The sequence below is a fragment of the Stegodyphus dumicola genome, chromosome 9 (assembly GCF_044657685.1).
Source record: "Stegodyphus dumicola isolate Sdum_Otavi_A_Nest chromosome 9, ASM4465768v1".
NCBI lineage: Eukaryota > Metazoa > Arthropoda > Arachnida > Araneae > Eresidae > Stegodyphus > Stegodyphus dumicola.
In genome coordinates, this window is record NC_140776.1 from 34,816,602 (window position 1) to 34,838,751 (window position 22,150).

Consider the following 22,150-nt stretch of genomic DNA (forward strand, 5'->3'; position numbering starts at 1 on the left):
TATGGACATCTGGAAGCCTAAATTCGGAATCTGTTTTAGTATCGATTTTATATTTTGTAAAACTTTAGCGAATTTTCGATTAAGAAACTCAACGATTTCAAACCAAGCAATGGCAACACTCTGCGGAAATATATATATATATCTTATATACTTTTAGGTGTTAAACGGAAATTTACATGCCGATATTAAATTGTAAGTTCTGAAATAATTGCGTAAATGGTAATCTGGACGTTTCAGACTGAAATTTCTATGCGAATGAAGTTTCATTTTTCATGAATAAATTAATAATTCTGTGGTTTTGTAAAGCAGAAGTTTGCAAAGGAAAATATATTTGACCTTATATCCCTTATATCAACCTCTCGTGTATTTGGATAATTAAGTTAATCATTTATGAGGTGTTGGGAAAAGACAGCAAGCGTTTATTACAACATACAAATGTTATAATAACTTATTAGGCCTGCACACAACTTATTCTTAAAGAATCTCGTGACAATTTTTAGTATATAGTACATTATCGTATTTTTAATGTAAACAGAACTACAAACATAAGTAGTATTGGCATTTTCTCAGTTATAATAAGCAGTTTACAGCCATGCTTATATCTTATTCCATTTTACACAAATTTTAAGATTTCCTGCAATGAGAATGGAATTTTGTAAGCATTAAACCTTACGTCCCTGCCTAAGGCTAAGAGATAACATTGAATTGTATTGTCCACCATGGTAATTTTAAACGTAAATACTTTTACAAGGAATTGATAAGGCAAAATTAAGAAAGTAGAAAGAAACGTGAGTAATATTGTGAATAAAATACTTGGGAAAATTCCTTTTTAAATTCTTCATGGATATGTACAAAGATTTAAAGATAGAATTTTGAGCTCAATCGCTGAAGACTATGAAGTTTAGAATTATCCAGAATACCTATTACTCTAAACATGCACAAAACGTATGCACATAAACATGCAAAATTCGCAAAAGAACAGGCCAAAATTTAAAGTTTATTATGACAATTAGAAGACTTGTAGATTATAATTTGATAAATGAGAAATTGTTGTATTAAAAAGCGGAAAAGTGACTCAACAAAAACTCAGCCACCATACTGAAGACAGATTCTAACAGAGATACTTTCTAGCGATAATATTGAATCTCACAATTTACGTCTTAATCAATCCTACTGAGCGGCACGGGTTTTTTTGATCTGCTCATGAATTGAAACTGTATTTAATACCTAAGTTTGAATAATTATTTATTTCAATCTCTCTTTTAATAAAGTTCTATTCATTAAGATGATTCCCTAGCCATTAGAATACTGTGGTATTGAATTATTCTTATCATTAGATTTGTTTACGCCGACTTCGGTCAGAATCAGTTTGCGCACTAGTTAAACTATGAAGCTGTCAGGCTAGACCTAAATTAAACTTTAGTTTATCCATAGTATTTGATTTACAAGTAAAAGAATTGGCTTCTGTAAGCATTAGTTGGTGCTATCTGTAAAATTTTATTTTGGATTGATAAAAAGGGTTTTTACACCCAGAGCTGAAATTCTTTGGGCTGAAAACAAACTAACGAAATAATGCATAAGTAATGTAAAAAATTGTGTTACATAATTTAAAAAGTTATACTAGTCCTATATACAGTCTCCGTAACGCAGTGTTTTACGCATAGTTCACTTAATTCGTTGTCATTTTTAAAATTTCATTGTCATCATCATCATCGTCATCATCATTATCATTGCAGCACTTTAAGGCTTTAAATTCCCTGCGTGGCATGACCGCCTTCCTCGGTCATAAGGTTTTTTTTTTTTTGGTCTCTTGGTATATATTAATTTAGTGTAATAATTATTTTTCTTTTCTTAATTATTTGAATATCATCTTAATGAATAGAACTTTATTACCCCTTTATTATGTTAAGCACATTCGCGTGTTTCTTTTTCCTTTTGATACTGAGCATTATTGGCATGATATGCAGCTGTAACAAATGTTATTCTGAGTTTTAATGCCACACTTTTAAGAAATTCTTTGTTTGGAATTAAGGCTATAGAATCCCATTTAAAAATAACAGATATTAAACTAGTTGTAATAAGAAAAATTACGGCGTATTTATTTCAGAAAATAAAATTGTTTTTGATCTAAATATACAAAGCATTATGAAATTGTTCCATCTATATAAACATTGTTTATTTATAAAGAAGCGTATTTCTTTTGCAGTATTATGCTGAATGCACTTCTATTCAAAAAAAGTTAAAATTCCAATCTCTACAATCCTCGTTAACTTAAATATTTACAAAGCGGCGTTTAACTATTTTTTGTAAGAAAAGAGAATATAACAATTTTGTATTTGAAAGAGGATCCTTGAAACCTGATTTGAAAGCATTTACGTTTTGAGAATATAATTGCTTTTGGGCTTATACAGAAGATGCATATATTTATCAATTTGATTTATATACAGTTGTGTTATACGCATAGTTGGAAGGAAAGGAAAATGATACTAAATTTAAAAGTTTAGAAAAAATACTGTTACTGTTGTATTCCAGCTTTTGTAAATGATGTTCAAGTAAAATGCTTCGCAACATAATTGTGAATGTAAAATTAAATTACAGCTATAACATATTACTAATTCTTTAAAAGGAAAGTATTTCATCCTTTTGTTAGATATGCTTCTTCATAATTTAGTAAAACGTTAGTTCAAATGGAGTATATCTAAAATGCACCTTTAAAATCGTAAGCCAAATATGAGTTATTTTTCAATTCCTTAAAAACCTGAAGCGGCGTTAGATCTGATACATTATATAAATTACTTTTCTTAGATAATATATTCAACTATGAATTATTTGGGCGCTAGAAAGTCTTTAGAGACTTCTTTCAAGAATTTCGTATATGTATTACAGTTGCTTTTTATACATGACATATCCATGACAATCATTACTTTTGCCCGAAACATATAGTCTTTAAGGAGATTTCATATATATTTCATAGGGTTTTGATATTTGGAAAAGTGTAAGATTTAAAATTTATTTTCAGTTTTAAATAATTTGAACTGCATGATAAATTGTGAAGTTTAAAGACAATTATACCAAATCTAATTTACTTTTAACAACCTTATTATCATTTGTAAACAATGTAACTTATGACTCTAAAGGCACATTTGTATCCTTATCGCATAATAAATGTTATTACTGCAGTTCTCATTTTCATACGTGACAGAGAATTCATTTGGCGTTTTAAACCTTTAACAGAAACACTTTGACGAAACATAAATGATAATTCCTCTCTTACTTGGATATTACTATTATTCTGTATGTTGCCATTCATAAGGGAAAAAGAAATTTTTAATTTGTGTTTTGAAATAAACCAATTTTTACTTGCTTATTAATGAATCGCAATTTTAAGGGGAAAAAACAATTATTAGTGTTTATTGTATTTATTAATAAAATATATAAAACTGGTATAAGTTACAAAGTATTAAAATGCGGTTTTGTAATACTAAAAGATGTTATCAACGTTATTCTAAAATTTAGCGTAATACTAAATATGGTATTACTAATAGATGTTGCTACAAAATATTACGTACTTTGTACAGGATAATTTTTTTTTATTCTTACTTTAGTTAAAAAAATAAATGAATAAAAGTATCGGTAAGAGTATAATATTTTCATTTTGCATAATAAAGGTGAAATAATACACGTATTCGATCAGCTTATTCTCAGTTACATTCAGCGAAATACATGATAGAAAAATTACTTAAAACAATCTTTTACAATGGCATCTTTTTTTTAATCTTTTGTAGTAACATTCAAATTTTTAAAACTTTAAAATTTAGTTTTTCTGAAACTTTATGATCTCGATTAATTAGTAAATTTTACTTCTTATGGAGTTAACGTTCACTTCGACAAACAGCTTCCCTTATTATAATTTGATAAACGCATAATAATTTAAATTATTAAGTATTTTTGTATAATTTAATGAATCCATTTCAACTGTATCTGATCTATGTGGTTTCTATTTTTCAGGACTCCAGTACACCTACATGTACTTGAATAAATGCCACTCTAAACTTTCATATGTTTTGTCTTGATAGTGAATTATTATGCAGGAATAATATATATATAACCTGTAACTAACTGTTTTATCATTACGTAAGCCTGAAACATTCTGTAAAGAGCTAGTATTAATACATAGTCATTTCTCAAAGCAGCGTGAAGCTTCATTGATATTAAATCCGTTTCATATGACTACATGCGGAGTTCACCAGTTTCCTTTCTAAATCACCAATCATATGGTATGACGTGAAGGATACGCAATTAAATGGCTGTTTAATAGTGTTTGCAATACTCAATTTTAAAACTAGGACTCAGTTGGATCTATTATATTACCAGTAACTACTGCGAAAGTGAATCACAATCAAGTATCATTCTTAAGAACAGATTCCAAAACAAGCGAATAGCTGAAAGTCTCTAATTCGTGTACCGCTTTTGGTGTATTCAAAGTCGATTAGATAAAGGGAATGTCAAAGCAGATAACCGAATAGCTATAGGGCACTCCAACATAGTTCGTTCGGAAAATCATATATCGAGGTTATTCTTACAAAATAGCTACTTCGATCTTTCGAACATATGAAAAGACATTTCTTCCTAAAACTTTTATTTTCTTTTTCCGGTAACCAAGTTGCGTGTCATGGAAAAAAAGAAGTACTGCCTCTTGAGAGAAATATCTTTTGCAAGCTTGGTGCTCAAGTGACCCAACGAAATAAATATTTAGCTGTGTTTTATATAACGGTTTTCTTTATTACAAAAGCACATACATTTCTATGTGGCGATAACCGGTGATGAAATAATTCCATAGTAAGCTATTTTTGTGCCATTTCTCTCAGCTAATTTTAATAATTTGTTTCAAATCCATGATTTTATGTTCTATATTATAAAATCCAATGAAATTTTCTTTTCAATTAGCAAGCTAATCGTAACTAAGTTTAATATTTAAGGCATTAAACGAAAATTATCATGAGGAAATTAAATAGCAATTTTTTTCTTAAGTTTAATAATTTTATGCTTTTAAAGTTCTTAATTTTCCCATTTAGCTTTTTAAAATTTCACTAATAAACCCTTCGATATGTTGAACTGGGATCTGAAATGCCTAGTTTGCAGTTTGATCTTTATTTATTATGCCTAGACTAAATAATAAAGACCATAATTACTATGGAATTACATCGAATTACTATGGAATAAAGACCATAGTAATTCGAGATCATAGCAATTCTTTAATATAATATTCCTTTCACTGACTATGTCAATATACATAGTAAATATTGCAACAGGTTTAACTTACATAATGCAGGTTTCTAATTGTTGCTTAAATAATTTTAATCAGTGCATTCTAATGTAGTATAAAATGATGAGCATATCAACCATCATTATAGACATAGTTTCAAGAAGAATATTTATATGCAATGTTAATATATAAAATCACTTAGTTTCGCTTTATCTTTTGCTTTTAGGAAACATGATACTTTTACTTTCTTAATAAAATTATTTATACTTTATATTTTATAATTCTGCTGTCTTAACGATTAAGAAATCGAAGCCTTCGCTAATCTGTATGCTTAAAATAACGAAAAGCTCGTGCCCGTTCATTACGCGTCCCATTGTTTCCTCCTTCCCCGGTCCATTAAAGTACAAAGAAGTATGAATATTTCAAATGACATTCTTTCTTCTTCCTAACAGAGAAGCTCCCATTAGACTTTTAGAAAGCTATCTGTAATAAACTGATACAATACATTTGGGAAAACTACACCTGCTACTGCATACCTTAGGGGAAGGGAAGAAAGCAAATTCGCAAGCTCGGCCGTTTCGGACGGTTGTAGTCATTTTAATGAAGGGTCATCTCGGACATTCTGGCCTTCAGAAGAAAGAAGGTATAAAATAGCAGTCACTTCTTTTTAAAAGTACATTATTATTGATTTCTTCGTTACATTTAGCTGCAATATTATTTTCGTTGGAATGTGCTGTTTTGTTTATTTATTCTAATACAAATACTAGTTTTTTCTTACCTTTCTTTGCATAACAAATCAGGACTAATTTACTCTTGAATGCATTTAGCAAGATTCAACTTTCTAGTCTCGTTTATTTTCTTGATTTTTTTTCGGAGGGGGAAAGAGTTGAAACTGCTGATTTATGATTTATTTTTTTTTTTTTTTAAAATTTTGCTCAAAACATGTTGTTAAAAATTCGATTACTCTAATTTTAGATAGCTTTGTATTTCACCATTTTGCAAACTGCATTTTTTACTACCTTGACTTAACTTTGTCTACTCTAAAATATTAGAATTTTGAAAATTTTTTTGTGTGTTACGCAACGTTCGCCTTTTGTCCGACTACAATGGCATTAACCATTATGATTTCGTTTCGCTGGCTTTGAATGAGGCTTGAAGAATATAAATGACTGCCAAAGCGATTTTTATAATGATGAAGTTACCATATAAAATTCACTTTTGAAATAGAGAATAATTTATTGAAATATCATCTTACACCATGGAGTGTTAAACTATTAGTCAAAATATTCTTTTCACTAAAAGCAAAGTTGTTTATTCTGTGCCACAATAAAAATAATTGCATATTTTATATTGTTCATAATGTTAAAAGTTTAAAGATGATTCGACACTGGCAAGAACTATATATTTTTCATAGTTTTATACTTTTATTCTTACTTGATGAAAAATATATCGTGTTAGCTTTAAGTGCATTTATTTATACACTTAAAGCTAACACGGCATTAACTGTTTATACGTTTTATTGACGCCAAGCCCAAAACTACAAATCTTCGAAATTTTTGTTTTTAGAAAAAACAGTGTTTACAGATTTAACATGCTTTTCCTTTTCAGAAAGACCGATTCATGTCTTTGACATAGTAATACATTTATATGCATCTCTGTGCATCATAGTATGATGTACAAAATAAGCATCTAGGAAATATATCAGAGAACAAACAAACAAAACAAAATTGAGCGTCTCGCCTATGATATATCAGGAAACGCTGTCACCAAATTTTTAAAATTGAGCCACTATTTCAACGCATTTTCGGATGCTATGATTTTCGTTTTACTTAAAGAAGTTTGCATAATTATTCTATATACCTATTAAAGTATCTAAATTTTTCCAATATCTGTACTTCTTTTACGATTCAAGTTTTAATTATTGAATCAAAATTTGAATAAGTTCTCACTAATATGCAGTGTGGATATGTTCCATAAATTTATAGCATTAATTTTTGCAGTTGGTTAAACTTCTCAAATCATAAAGAATTAAGCAAAATTGTACCAAAATACGTAGAGTGCTTTGGTTTTAAATAAATCCTATTGACTTTGAAAGAAGTGGGATATAAGCATCTCTTCTTCAGGAGTAAGAGCAAATTGCAAACTATGAAATATATAGAGAAAGGAAAAGCCGTCAAAAAATAAATAAGCATATACTGTTAATGAATTAAAAACTTAATAAAAAGGATAAACACATTAGTTTTTCTACAATGAAATTTCATCTTCCACACTTCTATATTATTAGTGTAATTGCATTTTTGCCCTGTTACTTTGAATATACGACTGATTTTGCTTATGAATTATTTAATGTCTCATGAGACTTATAATATTATATTCCTCTTCTAGCTGAGCCACCGGTTTTGTTAAGCAAGTTCGAGGAGCTCATTGTAAAACCCGGAGATTCAGTCTCTCTTCGTTGCTCTGCTATTGGAAATCCTCTTCCTCAAATCACGTGGTATTCATATGAGAATCCTGTTCAAGACACTAGCAGGATTCGAGTTGGCGATTACGTCAGTCGAGAAGGCAGTGTCATCAGTTTCATTAACATTACCAGGTACTGATTCTCTAACGATATGTTAACGCGGTACTAATAATAACCATGATTATTTTTGCATATGAAAAACAAATTAATAGCAGTGATTATTGCTAAATTAATAGGTATAAAATATTTTAATTTAATTTTTTTCATTTTACAACAATAAAATTAGTTTTTAATTCTTACTCAGAGCTTTTCACTCATAAACGTTTTTCCGTATATAAAATATAATTATAAAATGTAGTGTAAGCATAATTATTCAGATAGAAACTGGAAATATTTAGTATGCTCGCTAAAGGCGAACTGTTACCTGTGTGATGGCCTACGTCACGTAAACCATGATCAAACCATAGAAACTGTGATAATATTACCGTTATAAATCATTTGAAAAGCGACAGTGCATAAATAAATAAATACAAAGAAATTATTAGTAACTACATTTATTACATTACTAAATTACTGTATTAAATTATATATTATCAGAACAATACACTGATGTAGTCCGTAAGATGACCTCTTATATCCCTCCATGGCCGTTATTGTAATTTAAACACATTAAAAATGAAGGATTATATTTGACATTCGTCAGCTGCACTAATCAATATTGCGCATCTGTCTGTACTCTTCATTTATTACTCAGCTCAGGTATAACACAACACTAATAGCCATTACTATTTTTAATAGACAAAAGCTGTCTCTTGGCATAGACAGAAATCTGTCCTTATTGTATTAAGAGATCCCAATCACAATTTTGCGATTTTCTATCATTCATCATGGGTGCTCCTCAGATATTTCGAATAGTTTTTATTTCCTTGTACGATTATTTTATTAGATTAGATTACGACAAAGCACTCGAGGGCTATCTGCCTAAGGGGTGGGATGTCTTCGTGGAGGACTTTCTAAGGGAAATTGACTCGTATACACGTTAATATGTTTACTATATATCACATCTGTTTTAATACATACATATATATATATATATATATATATATATAGGTCTCTTTTTTTTTCAACTGCCCTGATAGAAATTCAGCCGAAAAATGGCTTGAAATTAACTTATGTTTTAAAATTCCTTTATTTACTTCTGTATATGCCTCTAATTTGATATAGGTTTTGAATTTAAAAAAAAATAAGCGCAGTTCTGCTTTTAATCTGATTTAATATTTCTTTTGTTATAAGAAATTATATTTTTGTTTAGAAGTCGGGTTATAGATAATTTCATAACTCCCTATCCCCATTGCTATAATTTAATTCATGATGTGGCGTCAATCACCGACCAAACGATAATGTCACTAAGCACTGGTAGTTCGATCCGGTGTACGAATAACGCGCTGATTGCATTGGCGGTTTACTAGTTTTCACCACGTGTAACGTATAAACGAAAGAGTATCATCAAAGTATTAGAAGTTTCCCAGTTTGAAATGTCCTCCACAAAGGCCAGTTTCCCTTAGAAAGTCCTTCCCCTTAGGCGGGTAGTCCTTGTGTCCTTTGCATAATTATGCAAACCAAACCAAACCAATTCATAGCCACCTTTACCAATTTATTACCTTTTCCGTCATTCACTAACTGATGGGTTAATATGTAGAATTACACATATTTGATACCTAACTAACCACTCAATTTTTTATATACAAAATTTGTTGTGTAAACCACATGGCTTCCTTGAAAGGAATATTAAATTATACGCATTTTTCCTTGCATTTCATTTACACTTGTTGGATTGAATTAAATCTACTTCGTCGATACGATAACGCATAAACCACAATAGAATAAATGCACTCTTTAAATTCACTATATTTGTTTACCATAGCGACACTCTGACACTAGGTTCTCTTAACAGCGTTACAAGTCATTCATTTTATAAATCAGAATGCAGAAAATTTAAATTATCTGAAGAATTATCTAATCGTTGCCACATGCACTATTCAAATACTATAATAAATCTAAACAAATAAACAAACAAAACAAGGAAACAGTTTTTCATAGACGATTCCGTATTTCTCATTTAATTAATTCAGTTCTTACCTCGGGACAGGAAATTAAAAAAAAAAAAAAAATCTATATTAAAAATTACGAAGTAAATCTTAAACACTTATTTCCTTGAATAAATTCCAGAATGGATTAAGCATGATTTAATTTGCAATAATAAAAGAAGGCGTTACCTACGTTATTGCGAAGCTTATTTTCTCTAGATTGGCAAAAAATCCACTATTCCCTTAAGTTTCAACTGTAAACAAATATCGCTGCTATAGTAAAAATAATTAGGCTTAGCTGCACTTCAAAAACTTTTAAATTGTGGAAAATTCTACACATATTGCATGCAGATTTACTAAAGTCATAAAAATCTTAACCGGAAGATAAGAGCAACATAATATATATATATATATATATATATATATATATTTTTCATTTTATCTTTTTTGATGAAATCGCTTCATTTTGAATAGTTCCATTCTTTTAGAAATGTGGTTTGGGCAACAGTTTTTTATTCATTGATTTGGATACTGGACTGCTGACAGTTTTCTCTTGAAAATATGAGATTTACTGCTTATTTGATTATAAATTTTATATTATGTTTTAATTATATATAATTTTATTTATGTAAAATGTTTTGCATGATTTTTTTTTTTTTTTTTTTTTTTTTTCAGGAAATAAGGTTTTTAACTTTCTTTATACCATTTGAATTCTTAAGAATTTGCAACAGACATTTGGTTAATTTATTTATTAGGGTAATTAATATTTGTGTTAAGGGACATTGCTTATTTCATTGTAACCTTTTTATATATAACACATTTTTTTTGAAATTTCCGTTTTTTTATTTTTTGATGTTGTTTATATTTTTGATAAAATTGTTCTGCAGAGTAAAGTTCTGTGCAGTTTTTAAATTTAATGTTTGGTATTCCCTTTATTTATTTTTATAGTACATTTCGAAGCCAGACGAAGGCTCGCCGCGTAACAGCTAGTTTAAGAATAAAGAAACTGAAATCACTGAGCCGAGTATATATATATATATATATATATTTATGTACTTTAGGTGCAGCCGATTGCAACCAAAATAGGAGGAGTATATCTATATATTATAGCAGTGAATTGAATCAGATTTATAATTTTTAAGAAGGAAAAAAAGTCCTTTATTCTGTCCTTACTTACGGATGTCACAAAAATATAGTTAAATTGCATTCGATAGCGGTCAAAATGGATATCTTTTGTGAAATATGATACCCAAACCTTTTCGTGATTACAATACTTCATTTTTACTTCGCAGCAAACAGCAATCCCTGAGCCAAACATGTTGACTACGCCTAGTATGTTCCTCAAGTATTCTCACTGTAAACGTGAAACAGTAGGCAGAAGGAAATACTTAAAAGTTAATACCAGAGTGGCAATGTTGATTATAATATGGATATATATGTGCCATTTATATGCGCAAGCCTTTGAAGCTATGAGTAATTCATGCCAGAATGTGTCATTCCTTGCTTCAAATTGAGCATATAATTTATCTAGTTTCTCTTTGTTTCCTATATTAAAAAGATAGAAAAATATTTAAAAAACTGGTCTTTCACAAAATAAAATATTCTTGAACTCAAATTCCAAATTACAATTGTGTATGGTTTCTCGTAATTGTTGAATATAATTTTTAACGATAAAACATCCCTGTATAATATACATTCCCTCTGCAGCATTGTGCTTATTATCCGCTGTTTAAAATCTTTGTCTTTCAATCTTGAAAAGCTTTAAAAAAATGTTCAAATATTTATACGACCCCTGCAGAATTTAAGATAATTTTGAGACTTTTCGGAATGAATATTTTAAATCGGTATTTAAGGATTACAACTACAGCAAAGTTTAATATAATTTCTCATATTTTGGAAGGGAAAAGAATATTTCCGTTATTAATGATTAATGCGAAAACTTTCTTCAAACTATTTAAAAGGGCATTGCATATTTAAATCCCATTTTACCCGCTGTACGGATGTAATGAATTGAAACCCAGTTCCTTTAGAGAGGTTTCTGTTATTTTCCGAATTTTATGTTAAACTTAGTGAAAGTTAAATTAAACATTAAAAGGTGCAGAAGTATTAATCTGGCTTACTATTGATTTTTAAAATATGCAGATTCATTACTAAGTATATAATTTACAACAACAATAATTTTCCCAACAGCTGAATATTTGGATCAGACGTAGTAAATTTTATTTATTTATATTTTATTTTCAGAAAATATCATTTAAATATGTAATATAGGATGCGTATTTACTTGAGGTTAATGTGAGCTTAATATAAAACTGTAGGCTGAAAAGTTTAATTTGTCCTCCTCATTATTTCGATTGTCGCTTGAGCTGTAAATACATGTTTTATAAACTGAAGGTGATGGATTTTGTTAAAATTAATAATCGCTGATAGGTTTTCATTTCTATAATTTCGATTAAAATCTTTGCCCATTCTACAGCCCATTAGCCGGCGAGCCTAAAATTCGCTGAACACTGGTAGCTCAGTCGGAGCTTTGAATCCCGTGAATGGGCTGGCTGCATGGGCATTTTCGTGGTTTTACTCATGTATAACGTGTATACGATCCTGCTTCCGTTAGAAAGTCCTCCAAGAAGGCATTCTTCCCCTTAGACAGATAGCCCTCGAGACGTTCCAGTTATCACATATAAACCAAACCAAACCAAGCAAATTAACCACTCTACAACTGAATTTTATTGACCGATTTTAGACTACTGTTTTGTTACAAGCATTTGTTAAAGATGATACATTAAACTACATCATCATAGTGACGTCATATTAACCAAATATTTAATATGATGAGTTTAATTACAGATATACTAAAGCAAAGAGTTTAGTTAGAGTCTTGTTATAACCATTTGTTAAAGATGATACATTAATCTACATCATCATAGTGACCTCATATTAACCAAAGACCGTGACATTCCAAGCTGAAAATTAAACTAAATAAAGGTAAATTTTGTTTTATGTACGCAAATGTGTCATGGAATTTCTACACTTAAATTTTAAGTAGCTCATTTCAATATGTTTGCCTTTAATAACGTTTCCATTAATCAAATTAAATTTTGTAAAATAAAAGGTTGAAAGAAACTACGTGGTGTAACAGTAGCACACTTGGCCCATATTGCAGAGGTCCAGGTTCGAGCTCCGATGATTGCATTACTTATATTTCACGTCATTTGATATCAAAAAAGAAAAAAAATAATAATGACTCTACAATAGCTGCCGAATTAAAGGTGGTGGACTATAATTCATCACCACCAGGATTTGGCGACTGAGTCCTCCTAAACCATAGTTGTCCTTTAAAAGTGGCAAGCATATTTTCTCATTCCTTCCTGTATACTACCGTGGGGTAACGGTACTATACTCGGCGCATATTCGAGCGATCCAGGTTTGAGTTCCGTCAAGGGAATTGCTCATTTTGCATGTCTCCTGCTACAAAATAACCTCATAACTCTACAGTGGATCTCGAGCTAAAAGGTGGTGAATAATAATTCATTCCCACCAGAATTTGGCGATTAGGTCCCCCAGTCCCTAAGTCGCTCTTTAAAATAGGCACTTTCTCCCTCCTTCCAGCATGCTTTTGTGGTGTAACGCACACTCCGGGCGTATTCAAGAAGTCTAAGTTGGAGTCCTGGCGAGGGCGTTATACAACATCAAAGAGCCCTCATGACACTGCAATGTATATATATATATATATATATGGAAATCAGTTTCTTTTATCGATATTTAATGATCTGCCTTAACTAGGTAATTTGAATGTAGCAGATGATGTATGCATCATCTTACAACTTATATTCATAGCAGAGTAAATCACTATATGGTTAATAAAATATTCATTTGATTTTTTTATACATTTTGATTTTATTTTCTGAGTTAAGCTAAGGCTGCATAATATTTAATTATCTGCCTTAAGTAGATAATTTGAATGTAGCAGAAGTTGTATGCATCATTTTACAATTTATATTCATAGCAGGGTAAAATTCCTTGCGGGTAATGAAATATTCATTTGATTTTTCCATACATTTCGATTTTATTTTCTGAGATCAGTTAAGATTACAGAATATGTAATGATGTACCTTAAGTAGATAATTCGAATGTAGCAGAAGTTGTATGAATCACCTTACAATCTATATTCGGAGCAGTTTAAAACTCCATAGTGTTAATAAAATATTCATTTGATCAGACGTCGGTTAAATCATTGATTCCATACCAAAGAATGTGCTGACGTGAAAGAGTATAAATAATATTGCATTATATCTTGTAAATATTGGATTGAATGATCTGTGAAATCTTAAGCCTGCTGCTAAATTCATTTGAAACCTTTGAATAAACATATAAAAGCTTTAACCCGCGAGCACACGCACCGATCCGACGAACACGAGAACACGCGCCGGGTATGTCATACCCGAATAAAAAGTTTGTAATTAAAAATCGGTTTTTAATAGAAATTAAAATGTAAGACCAAGTTAATACTTCATTTTAGACAAAATATGAAAGAATAAGGAGAGGTAAAATTATTTACTTACAATTTTTTGAACATTGTTTACAAAATGAGGTCATATGTTCCATACATATACTTTTGCTACAATTTTCACAAATGAATCTAGTCTTTCTATCTTTTTTCTTGGGGCACTCTGTACACCTCATGTAAGTAATTTTATGTTTTTTGGGGCGTGGTTCATTGTTAATACGTTCATCGGTGGTCAGTGTTTGTCTAGAATCAGGAACTACAGATGCTCGTCGTCGTTCATTTTAAACACTTTCTATTAGCTGCATCCCTAAGGCTTTGAGAAAAGTACGCCTGGTACGGCATTCCGTTGGTGGTTACTTCTTTAATAGTAGAATTATTCTTGCATTAATGGCAGCCACGTTTAACACAGAAAAGAAAATCACCATACGCCATCGACGTGCTACTCGACGTGCTGTAGAATACGCAGCTGCCATCTCATCTACAACATCGACTGCTCCTTTTGTCATATTATAGAATGTAATGATTTCAGGCTTTTTAGATTCCCCAGTAAATTCATCGATTTGATCGCCGGAATGCATTGTGGATAACAGGATCACACTCTTATATTTTTTTCGGCACATAAGATACAAGTGTTGATTCTTTCTGAAAACCGAAAATTGAAGAATATACTTCTCTTTTCTTTGCCAGAAACTCAGGTGGGATTTCTCTCTTATTTTTACGCATTGTACCTACTATCGTAATTTTCTTCTTTAGGAGATCTTGAGATAATTCATATCCCATATACCAATTATCAACTGTTAAATTTCGACCAGAGTGGTATAAGGGCCTTATTAAACGTTTGACAACATCGCTTGCACCATTTTCAACTTGAAATGGCCCATCTGGTTGTTTACCAGCATAAATTTCCATACTCCAGGTATAAAATACCCTTGCGTCTACAAGAGCAAATATTTTTATGCCATACTTTGCTGGCTTGTTGGGCATATATTGTTTGAAGGAACAACGACCTCTGAATGATTCCATCTTCTTATCAATGGTCACATACTCTCCTACAGTATAAGCCTTTTGGCAATTTGTGACAAAATTTCCAAAAAATTCTCTGATCGGAGCTAATTTATCAACGTCTCTTCTACTGGAACGATCTCTAATGTCATCAAAACGGAGGCATCGTAAAAGAAAGAGGAATCGGTTCACTGACATTGTTCCCGAAATATGTCCATTCCCGTTCTGTCTGTTGCCCACAAATCTCTTACGTTCACATGGGATGATTTATAAACTCTACATAAATACAGATATCCAATTAAAGCTTTGATTTCCAACTCATTTGTTGCTTTCGCATCCCGTTCACTAGTGAAATTTCCACGTACTGAATCAATATAAATATTTGTATTGTCGACTACATGTTTTAACATATCTTCATCGATAAGCAGTGACCAGGAATCTAAAGGTGTTGAGACGTTATTAGAATACTTCGTATTTCCAGGGAGTTTAATTATAATATTTTTGGCGCCAATTCTAACATTAGTCCGGAATTTATTTTTGTTCCATTTTACTCCCTTTTTTCCAACATAAAACTCATTGCTACATTCCAAAGTTTCATTTTCTGTTTCTGTGTGGTGGTGGTGTATTTAATTATGGCAAAGCACACTAGGGCTATCTGCCTAAGGGGAGGGATGCCTTAGTGGAGGACTTTCTAAGGGAAACTGGCTCGTATACATGTTACACATGGGGAAAACCACGAAAACGCCCATTTAGCCAGCTTGTTCGCAGGATTCGAACCTCGGACCAAACTACCAGTGTTCAGCGAATTTACCGCTCGGCCGCTGGTAGGCCTTTCTGTTTCTGTATTTGAATCACTACTCTCTATGGATGAATCATGATTACTATTATATTCTTCGTCATCAACATCTTCATCGTCTTCACTAAATGAATCCTCATCAGAAGAAACTGTTTCAAGAAGATTTCTCAATCTTTTCATCTCTTCATTGTAAGGAATATACGGCACCATGCTTACAACTCAAGAAAAACCTATATTAAAAGCTTGAAAACGAGAAGTGCGAAGTGACTCACTGAGAAACGCGAGTACACGCGCGGGTATGACATGCCCGATCAATGCTGTTCCTAAAAACCCGTTGCACCTGTCACCTCAGGAATTTAACCCATTTAATTAAGTATGTGACCTTGAACTCAGCTACACCAAGTTTCGTCCTTTTATGAAAGAATGGGGCAGAAATATACAAAAAGAAAAAGGCACATGGGTATGACATACCCGTTGCGTGTGCTCGCGGGTTAATATTGTTTCACTTGAAGCAAGTCTGGTTAAAAACGAAACAGCATTTATACCGCCTTTAATGCTATTAATAAAGCACAAAACGAAATTTCCTAAATCAATGCATTTTATTTCTTTATTAAATAATAAGTTCATTTCACAAGGTAAAATGTCATCTACTTCCAAAGAGTAAATTTCCTCCTTTATGAAGTACTGCAGAAATAATACAAAAACCATATGTTGCGGACGTGTCTGTAACGAGGGCAGCATTTCGCAGTGGAAGAACAATGTCAGCATTTAGAAGCGGAAGGAGAAGTTTCGGCTTCCTGTGCCAATTAGAGAACGTTTTATCCTGGTCTATTTTTTCGGCTTTTAGCGCAGAGAAATTTTTGTCTGAAGACTTAATGACCAAAAGCTCTTTATAGTTAACATTATATTTCTTGCTGTCTGACAAATAAGCCGCAAATGAAAGGAGCATGAGAAAAAATAAACATAATAAATCACTGCATAGCGGTATTTAAGTAGTAAAAGTCCTCATTACAATTATTTTTACTACGGCCAACAAGGCAAACAACAGTGTTGCAAGTAAAATTTTCTTTCTTTATCAGAGTTTCCTAAATGTGCATTATTTTAATTTAGTATCTGATATTTAGATCATTAACTGATGTTAGCAAAGTTTAAAAAAGTAATTTTGCGAGTTTGCTCATGGCAAAATACATTTGAAAAATGCAGACAAATAAACAAAATAAAATTGTGCAATAATTTGTGGAATCTTAATCTTTTCGGGAGCATAAAAGTGTAGATCCTGCTGAAGACGAGATAGCGAATTTTCGTCATGTCTTGAAAAACAGATAACTGCCGACGAAGGTTAAAGGAACCATTTTATTATAACTAAACTGAACAGAATTTGCGCATACTCGGTCCTTTCAACTAACCCTCTCTTGTGGCTAAGCAACGTATGTTTGCCAGCAGAGAAATTCATATAACATTTCGTAATTTTTCTGGCTATCTGCTAGTTGCGTGGCTGACACGAAATGTGTCTTATTATCCTGACAAGAGTGAAGTGCTAGGTCTCACAGCTTTCTTGCTTGACTAGTCAAACCTTGCTACCAACTAAGTAATAAGCACATGCCTCATTTTAAAATGTATACTGATTATATGCTATTAAAAATTAACTTTTCTTCATTAGATGACAGAAGATTTAAGTAAAATTATCTTATTTTGCAATCGTTATACCTTGAATTCTGGGATCACTAGACGTAGTATTTTCTACAACGTTACAAACCAGGTATTCTTCAATAAGATCAAACAATTGACACTGCTGTTATAATAGTGATAATGGTGATGAAAACTTCTGTGCTTGCATTTGTGCACTGAGTAAATTAAAAAATAATTCTTATCTATTTTGAAAATATTTTTCAAAATGCTGATTTGTTAAAGATTTGCATATACACGTTTAACGCTGCTGAAACTAGAAAGGAGTTTTCCCTGATACTCTGAAATTGAATGACAATGATTGATGCACGACTAGAGACATAAACTCGATTGTAGATTGGTAAAGTGCATTTTTATGGGACTGGCAATCTTAATTCATATAAGTGCCCCATTTGAGGTCCGGATAATATAGATGTGTTTCAGTAGAAATCTGTTCATTCATCAAATAATCAGTTTTGTTTTCTGCATCATTTATCATTTGTCCCCACATGTCATCATCTGTCCCTTTTATATTTCTGTTCAGGAAAACAACGCATGAAGAGCACATTACTTTCCAAGATTTGCTGCATGTTGGGTAATGCATGTTATTGTTCGGCTATTTTGTTTCACAGATTCAATTTCAGATACCATATTATGAAAGTAGGAGCTTTACTGTACAGGATTACTGTCACAGTCGTTATCATTCAGACTAGACTGATTTTGTCTGTACACTGCGGGCATCTAAAATGTCTGCTAAAAATATTTTCTTGCAATTGAAATTTAAACCTCCATGCTAAAAATGAATGTCAGTCAAGCCTAAAATTTATTCAGCTCCTCCACATCAAGTATTTCCCAAAGGAAGGGAAAAAGATAAGGATTTGAATGGAAGATTTCTTCATAAAATGGTTACATCATGGATATATAGCTCACACATTATAGTTTTAAATGATGCGACTGTTTAAAAAATTAATATTTGTCTCAAAAGACTTTCATTTCAATACTTGTTTTCAGATGAAATTTGAGAAAGGAATCCTCAATAGTTTTATGTTATCGGAAGCATTAACTGATTTTTAGTATTAATTTTCATGGTAATATTATAAAACACATGATTTCCTTTCTTTTATGTATTATTTTATAATTTCATCAGTTTACATGTCTGCAAATATGCATTTTTCGCGAAAAATTACATCATTATATTCTTTCTTTCTTTGATTTTTAATACTTTAATTTGTTTTATTCAATCCCTAAACATGATTGATAATATGATATAGGTTCCCTAAATATGATAGAGGCTCCCTGAATATGCTTAAGAAAACTTTTTGTTTTCAGCTTTTTATTTTGTATAATGTATAAATTTTCATATGTATGCATGTATGAAAACATGCATACACATATATCTCATTTCATTCTTTTTTTCCTTTAGGGTTGAAATTTCGGATGGAGGCCAGTTTGAATGTAGAGCCTTAAACGAATATGGTGTTGACTCGTTCTCTTCTATAGTTCATGTCAGGGGACCTCCATCTATCCGACCCATTAGAAACAGAACGGCTGTCGCAGGGGATTCCTTGATTGTCCACTGCCCGATATCCGGCTATCCTATTCATTCTATTCGGTGGATGAAAGGTAAGTGAAATGAAAGAGCTCTTAATTACCAAAGTCTCGGAAGACGGATTTCCCACCGCGGTGAAGAGATGCGAATATATACATGAGCAGACCAAACTCTGCATTCAGATTTGAAATGATGAATTAAGCTAATTAGGACGAAGAAGGGACGATGGAATGCTGAATTTATTCCAACAATTCTAGACAGTCGCTCTCTTGGTAAAATAATGAGGCTAATGAACATGAAAAACTTATATTTGGATATTCATTAAGTCAGCTATTCAAGTATGTTTTAAGTGCAATGTCACATATAAAGAGCTAAATAAGGAATTTTTGAGAAAACAAGCAGAAAAACGAAACATTCATTGTATTTAGAAAAGGAAAATAAATAGTTAAAACTGTGAGTGAAAAAAATAAAGCAAATTTGAAATCAGTCTCAATTCTGCACATATAGATCAACTGATGAGTCGCTGATGCATCTGACATAAACACTTACTTAAAATCTTTGGTGTTATACTGTATTAAGACCATAAAAGTCTTCTTTTTAAACACCTGCAAGAAAGCAAAATAATTTTAGGGTTTTTATACGACTATTTCACATACAAGTCTTTATTCTTTTCAAAATGTTTCATAGCATTACATACATACATACATACATGGGGATCTAAATCAAATGGAGAAAACAAACATGTAGAATATTCGAAAGGTACAGACTGTATAAAGATTCGATTTTTACACAAATGCAAAGAAAGACATGAGTGATTTTTTTTTTTTTTTGATTCCAAGTCAAAATGTTACTACGTGAATTTGTGTGCATTTCTGCGTGTGTCCTTTTTCTTCTAATAATCTTCCCCACCCTCTCTTAATAATCTCTTAATAAACTTCTAAAACTCCCTCTTAAAGAACTATCATTAGCATTATGCTTCTTTCTCATAGTCGGTTAGTGACTGGAAGCTATACCTGTTCAATCTTTAATGAAGTTTCCGGTGCACCCAATTCTTTTACTTGTACCTGTGCCACTGTAGTTTTGCGAAAACTGTGTCGTGTTACTGCCTATGCTTTTTGTTTGGACTATTGAATTATTACTTCTCTGCTTACTTCTGAATCACTCGGTATATATATATATATACCGAGTATATAGTATATAGTATATATATATATATACTAGTAGTATCACTCGATATACCTCATATGCCAGAGCAAACACATTTTTCGGAGACAGCTGGGCGTACTCCGACATGCTCAGCGTCCATCACATGGAACTGCTGGATAGGATACAGTTTGGTGTGGACAATATTGCGAATTTGTACAGGTAACCTGCAAGGCAGTCATAACCTGTTTCTAGTCTGAAGGCAGCAACATCATGCCATATTTAAAAATCTTTTCATGAGTCCCTTTCCAAGCTTTATCATCAATAAATTCAGATAATTTTGCCTGGTAGGTTTTATTCAAAGTATTTTTCATTATTCTATTTATTGAAGAGTATGGGATCGCTTTTTGTGTGGGTTGCAGAAACCTGCGCCTTATTTGCAAGAAGATCGAACATTTCATCCCTGTATGAGAAGTATCTATTACTATGTGAAGGTATCCATTGCATTACAATATTCATTTTAAAGGTTAGCAGTAACCTGAAATTTTTTTCACGGCTTTTAAGTCGTCTCTGAGAGTCTTGATAATCCAAAGGTGAAACTGCTTGGATTGCTGAGATGAAATCCAAGAGTACAACGACATTATCAAAGTCTTCCTTTCTTGTCAATGGATGTTGATTGGGCATGACATAGCTAATAGCTTCACCGTCAAACGGCGAGGTATTTGGCCCTAAAGTGACGTATAAATTGCATATATATATAAAGTAAGAAGAATGTTTAAAAGCTAATGCTAAAAATACATTTGACATTATAGTTCCTTAGCAAAAATGTAAAATTATGTAGCAATAACAAACATTCGTGAAACTCTTTGGTGAAGGCCTTGTATAGAAGCGATAACTACTGAAAAACTCACAACTATGTTTTGTGTATCTACATGTTTTCTGAATTAAAGTGCAATGCCTCCACATGACTTTTACATATGACGAAATGATATTATTAGAAACCATTTTTTCTCTTAATATTTAACGTTAATATTTTGACAGTATGTTTGAAATGCATGGTTTCATTTTTTGTATTTGAGTTTTCGAAAAATAATTTTTATTTTAGACTTATCATAAATTTAGTTCTTTCGATTGATTATGCATATAAGTTTACGCCGAAGTATGGGGCGATAATAAATATTTAGAGAAAGAAAATCTCTCAAATATATATAAAATAAGTCCTCTATTTCATGCCCGTATTAATTATTTTAGCATTGTAAGAAACTGAAATTATCTTCGAATAAGGTATAAAAAATTTATTTAAAACAAAAATTCAATAGAATAAAACATTTGGAATAGTTAAAATGCAATAAAAATAACCCTCATAAAAGTAATTCGTTTCTGAAATTATAACACAATGGTTTTATTGCTATTACTCAATATTCAAACATCAATTTAAAGAATAGGAAAGCAGACTAAAGCATAGCAAGCATCTAAAGCACACTAAAGGATAGGAAAAGTCATCTATGATAAATTCACGTATGAAATATTTAATAGAAACATCTATTTGTAAAGCATGCTGCATAGGATATCTGTATGCAAATGCTCCATGCACCTTTAAAACCATCTAAAAGTTACCCTTAGAAATCTTTTTTTTTTTTTTTTTTTGCATTTGCATATTCTTGAGGCTAAGAA

The 22,150-nt window shown here is 31.4% G+C and overlaps 1 protein-coding gene across 1 annotated transcript in view; it reads left to right on the top strand.

Moving 5' to 3' along the window:
• Positions 1–22,150, top strand: part of LOC118193455 (cell adhesion molecule Dscam1-like) — an 809,657-nt gene that overhangs the window by 540,799 nt on the left and 246,708 nt on the right. The window contains exons 8-9 of the mRNA XM_085823336.1: positions 7,652–7,859; positions 19,208–19,407. Of these exons, the coding sequence (XP_085679462.1) occupies positions 7,652–7,859; positions 19,208–19,407 (408 nt within the window). The remainder of the gene's footprint in view (positions 1–7,651; positions 7,860–19,207; positions 19,408–22,150) is intronic.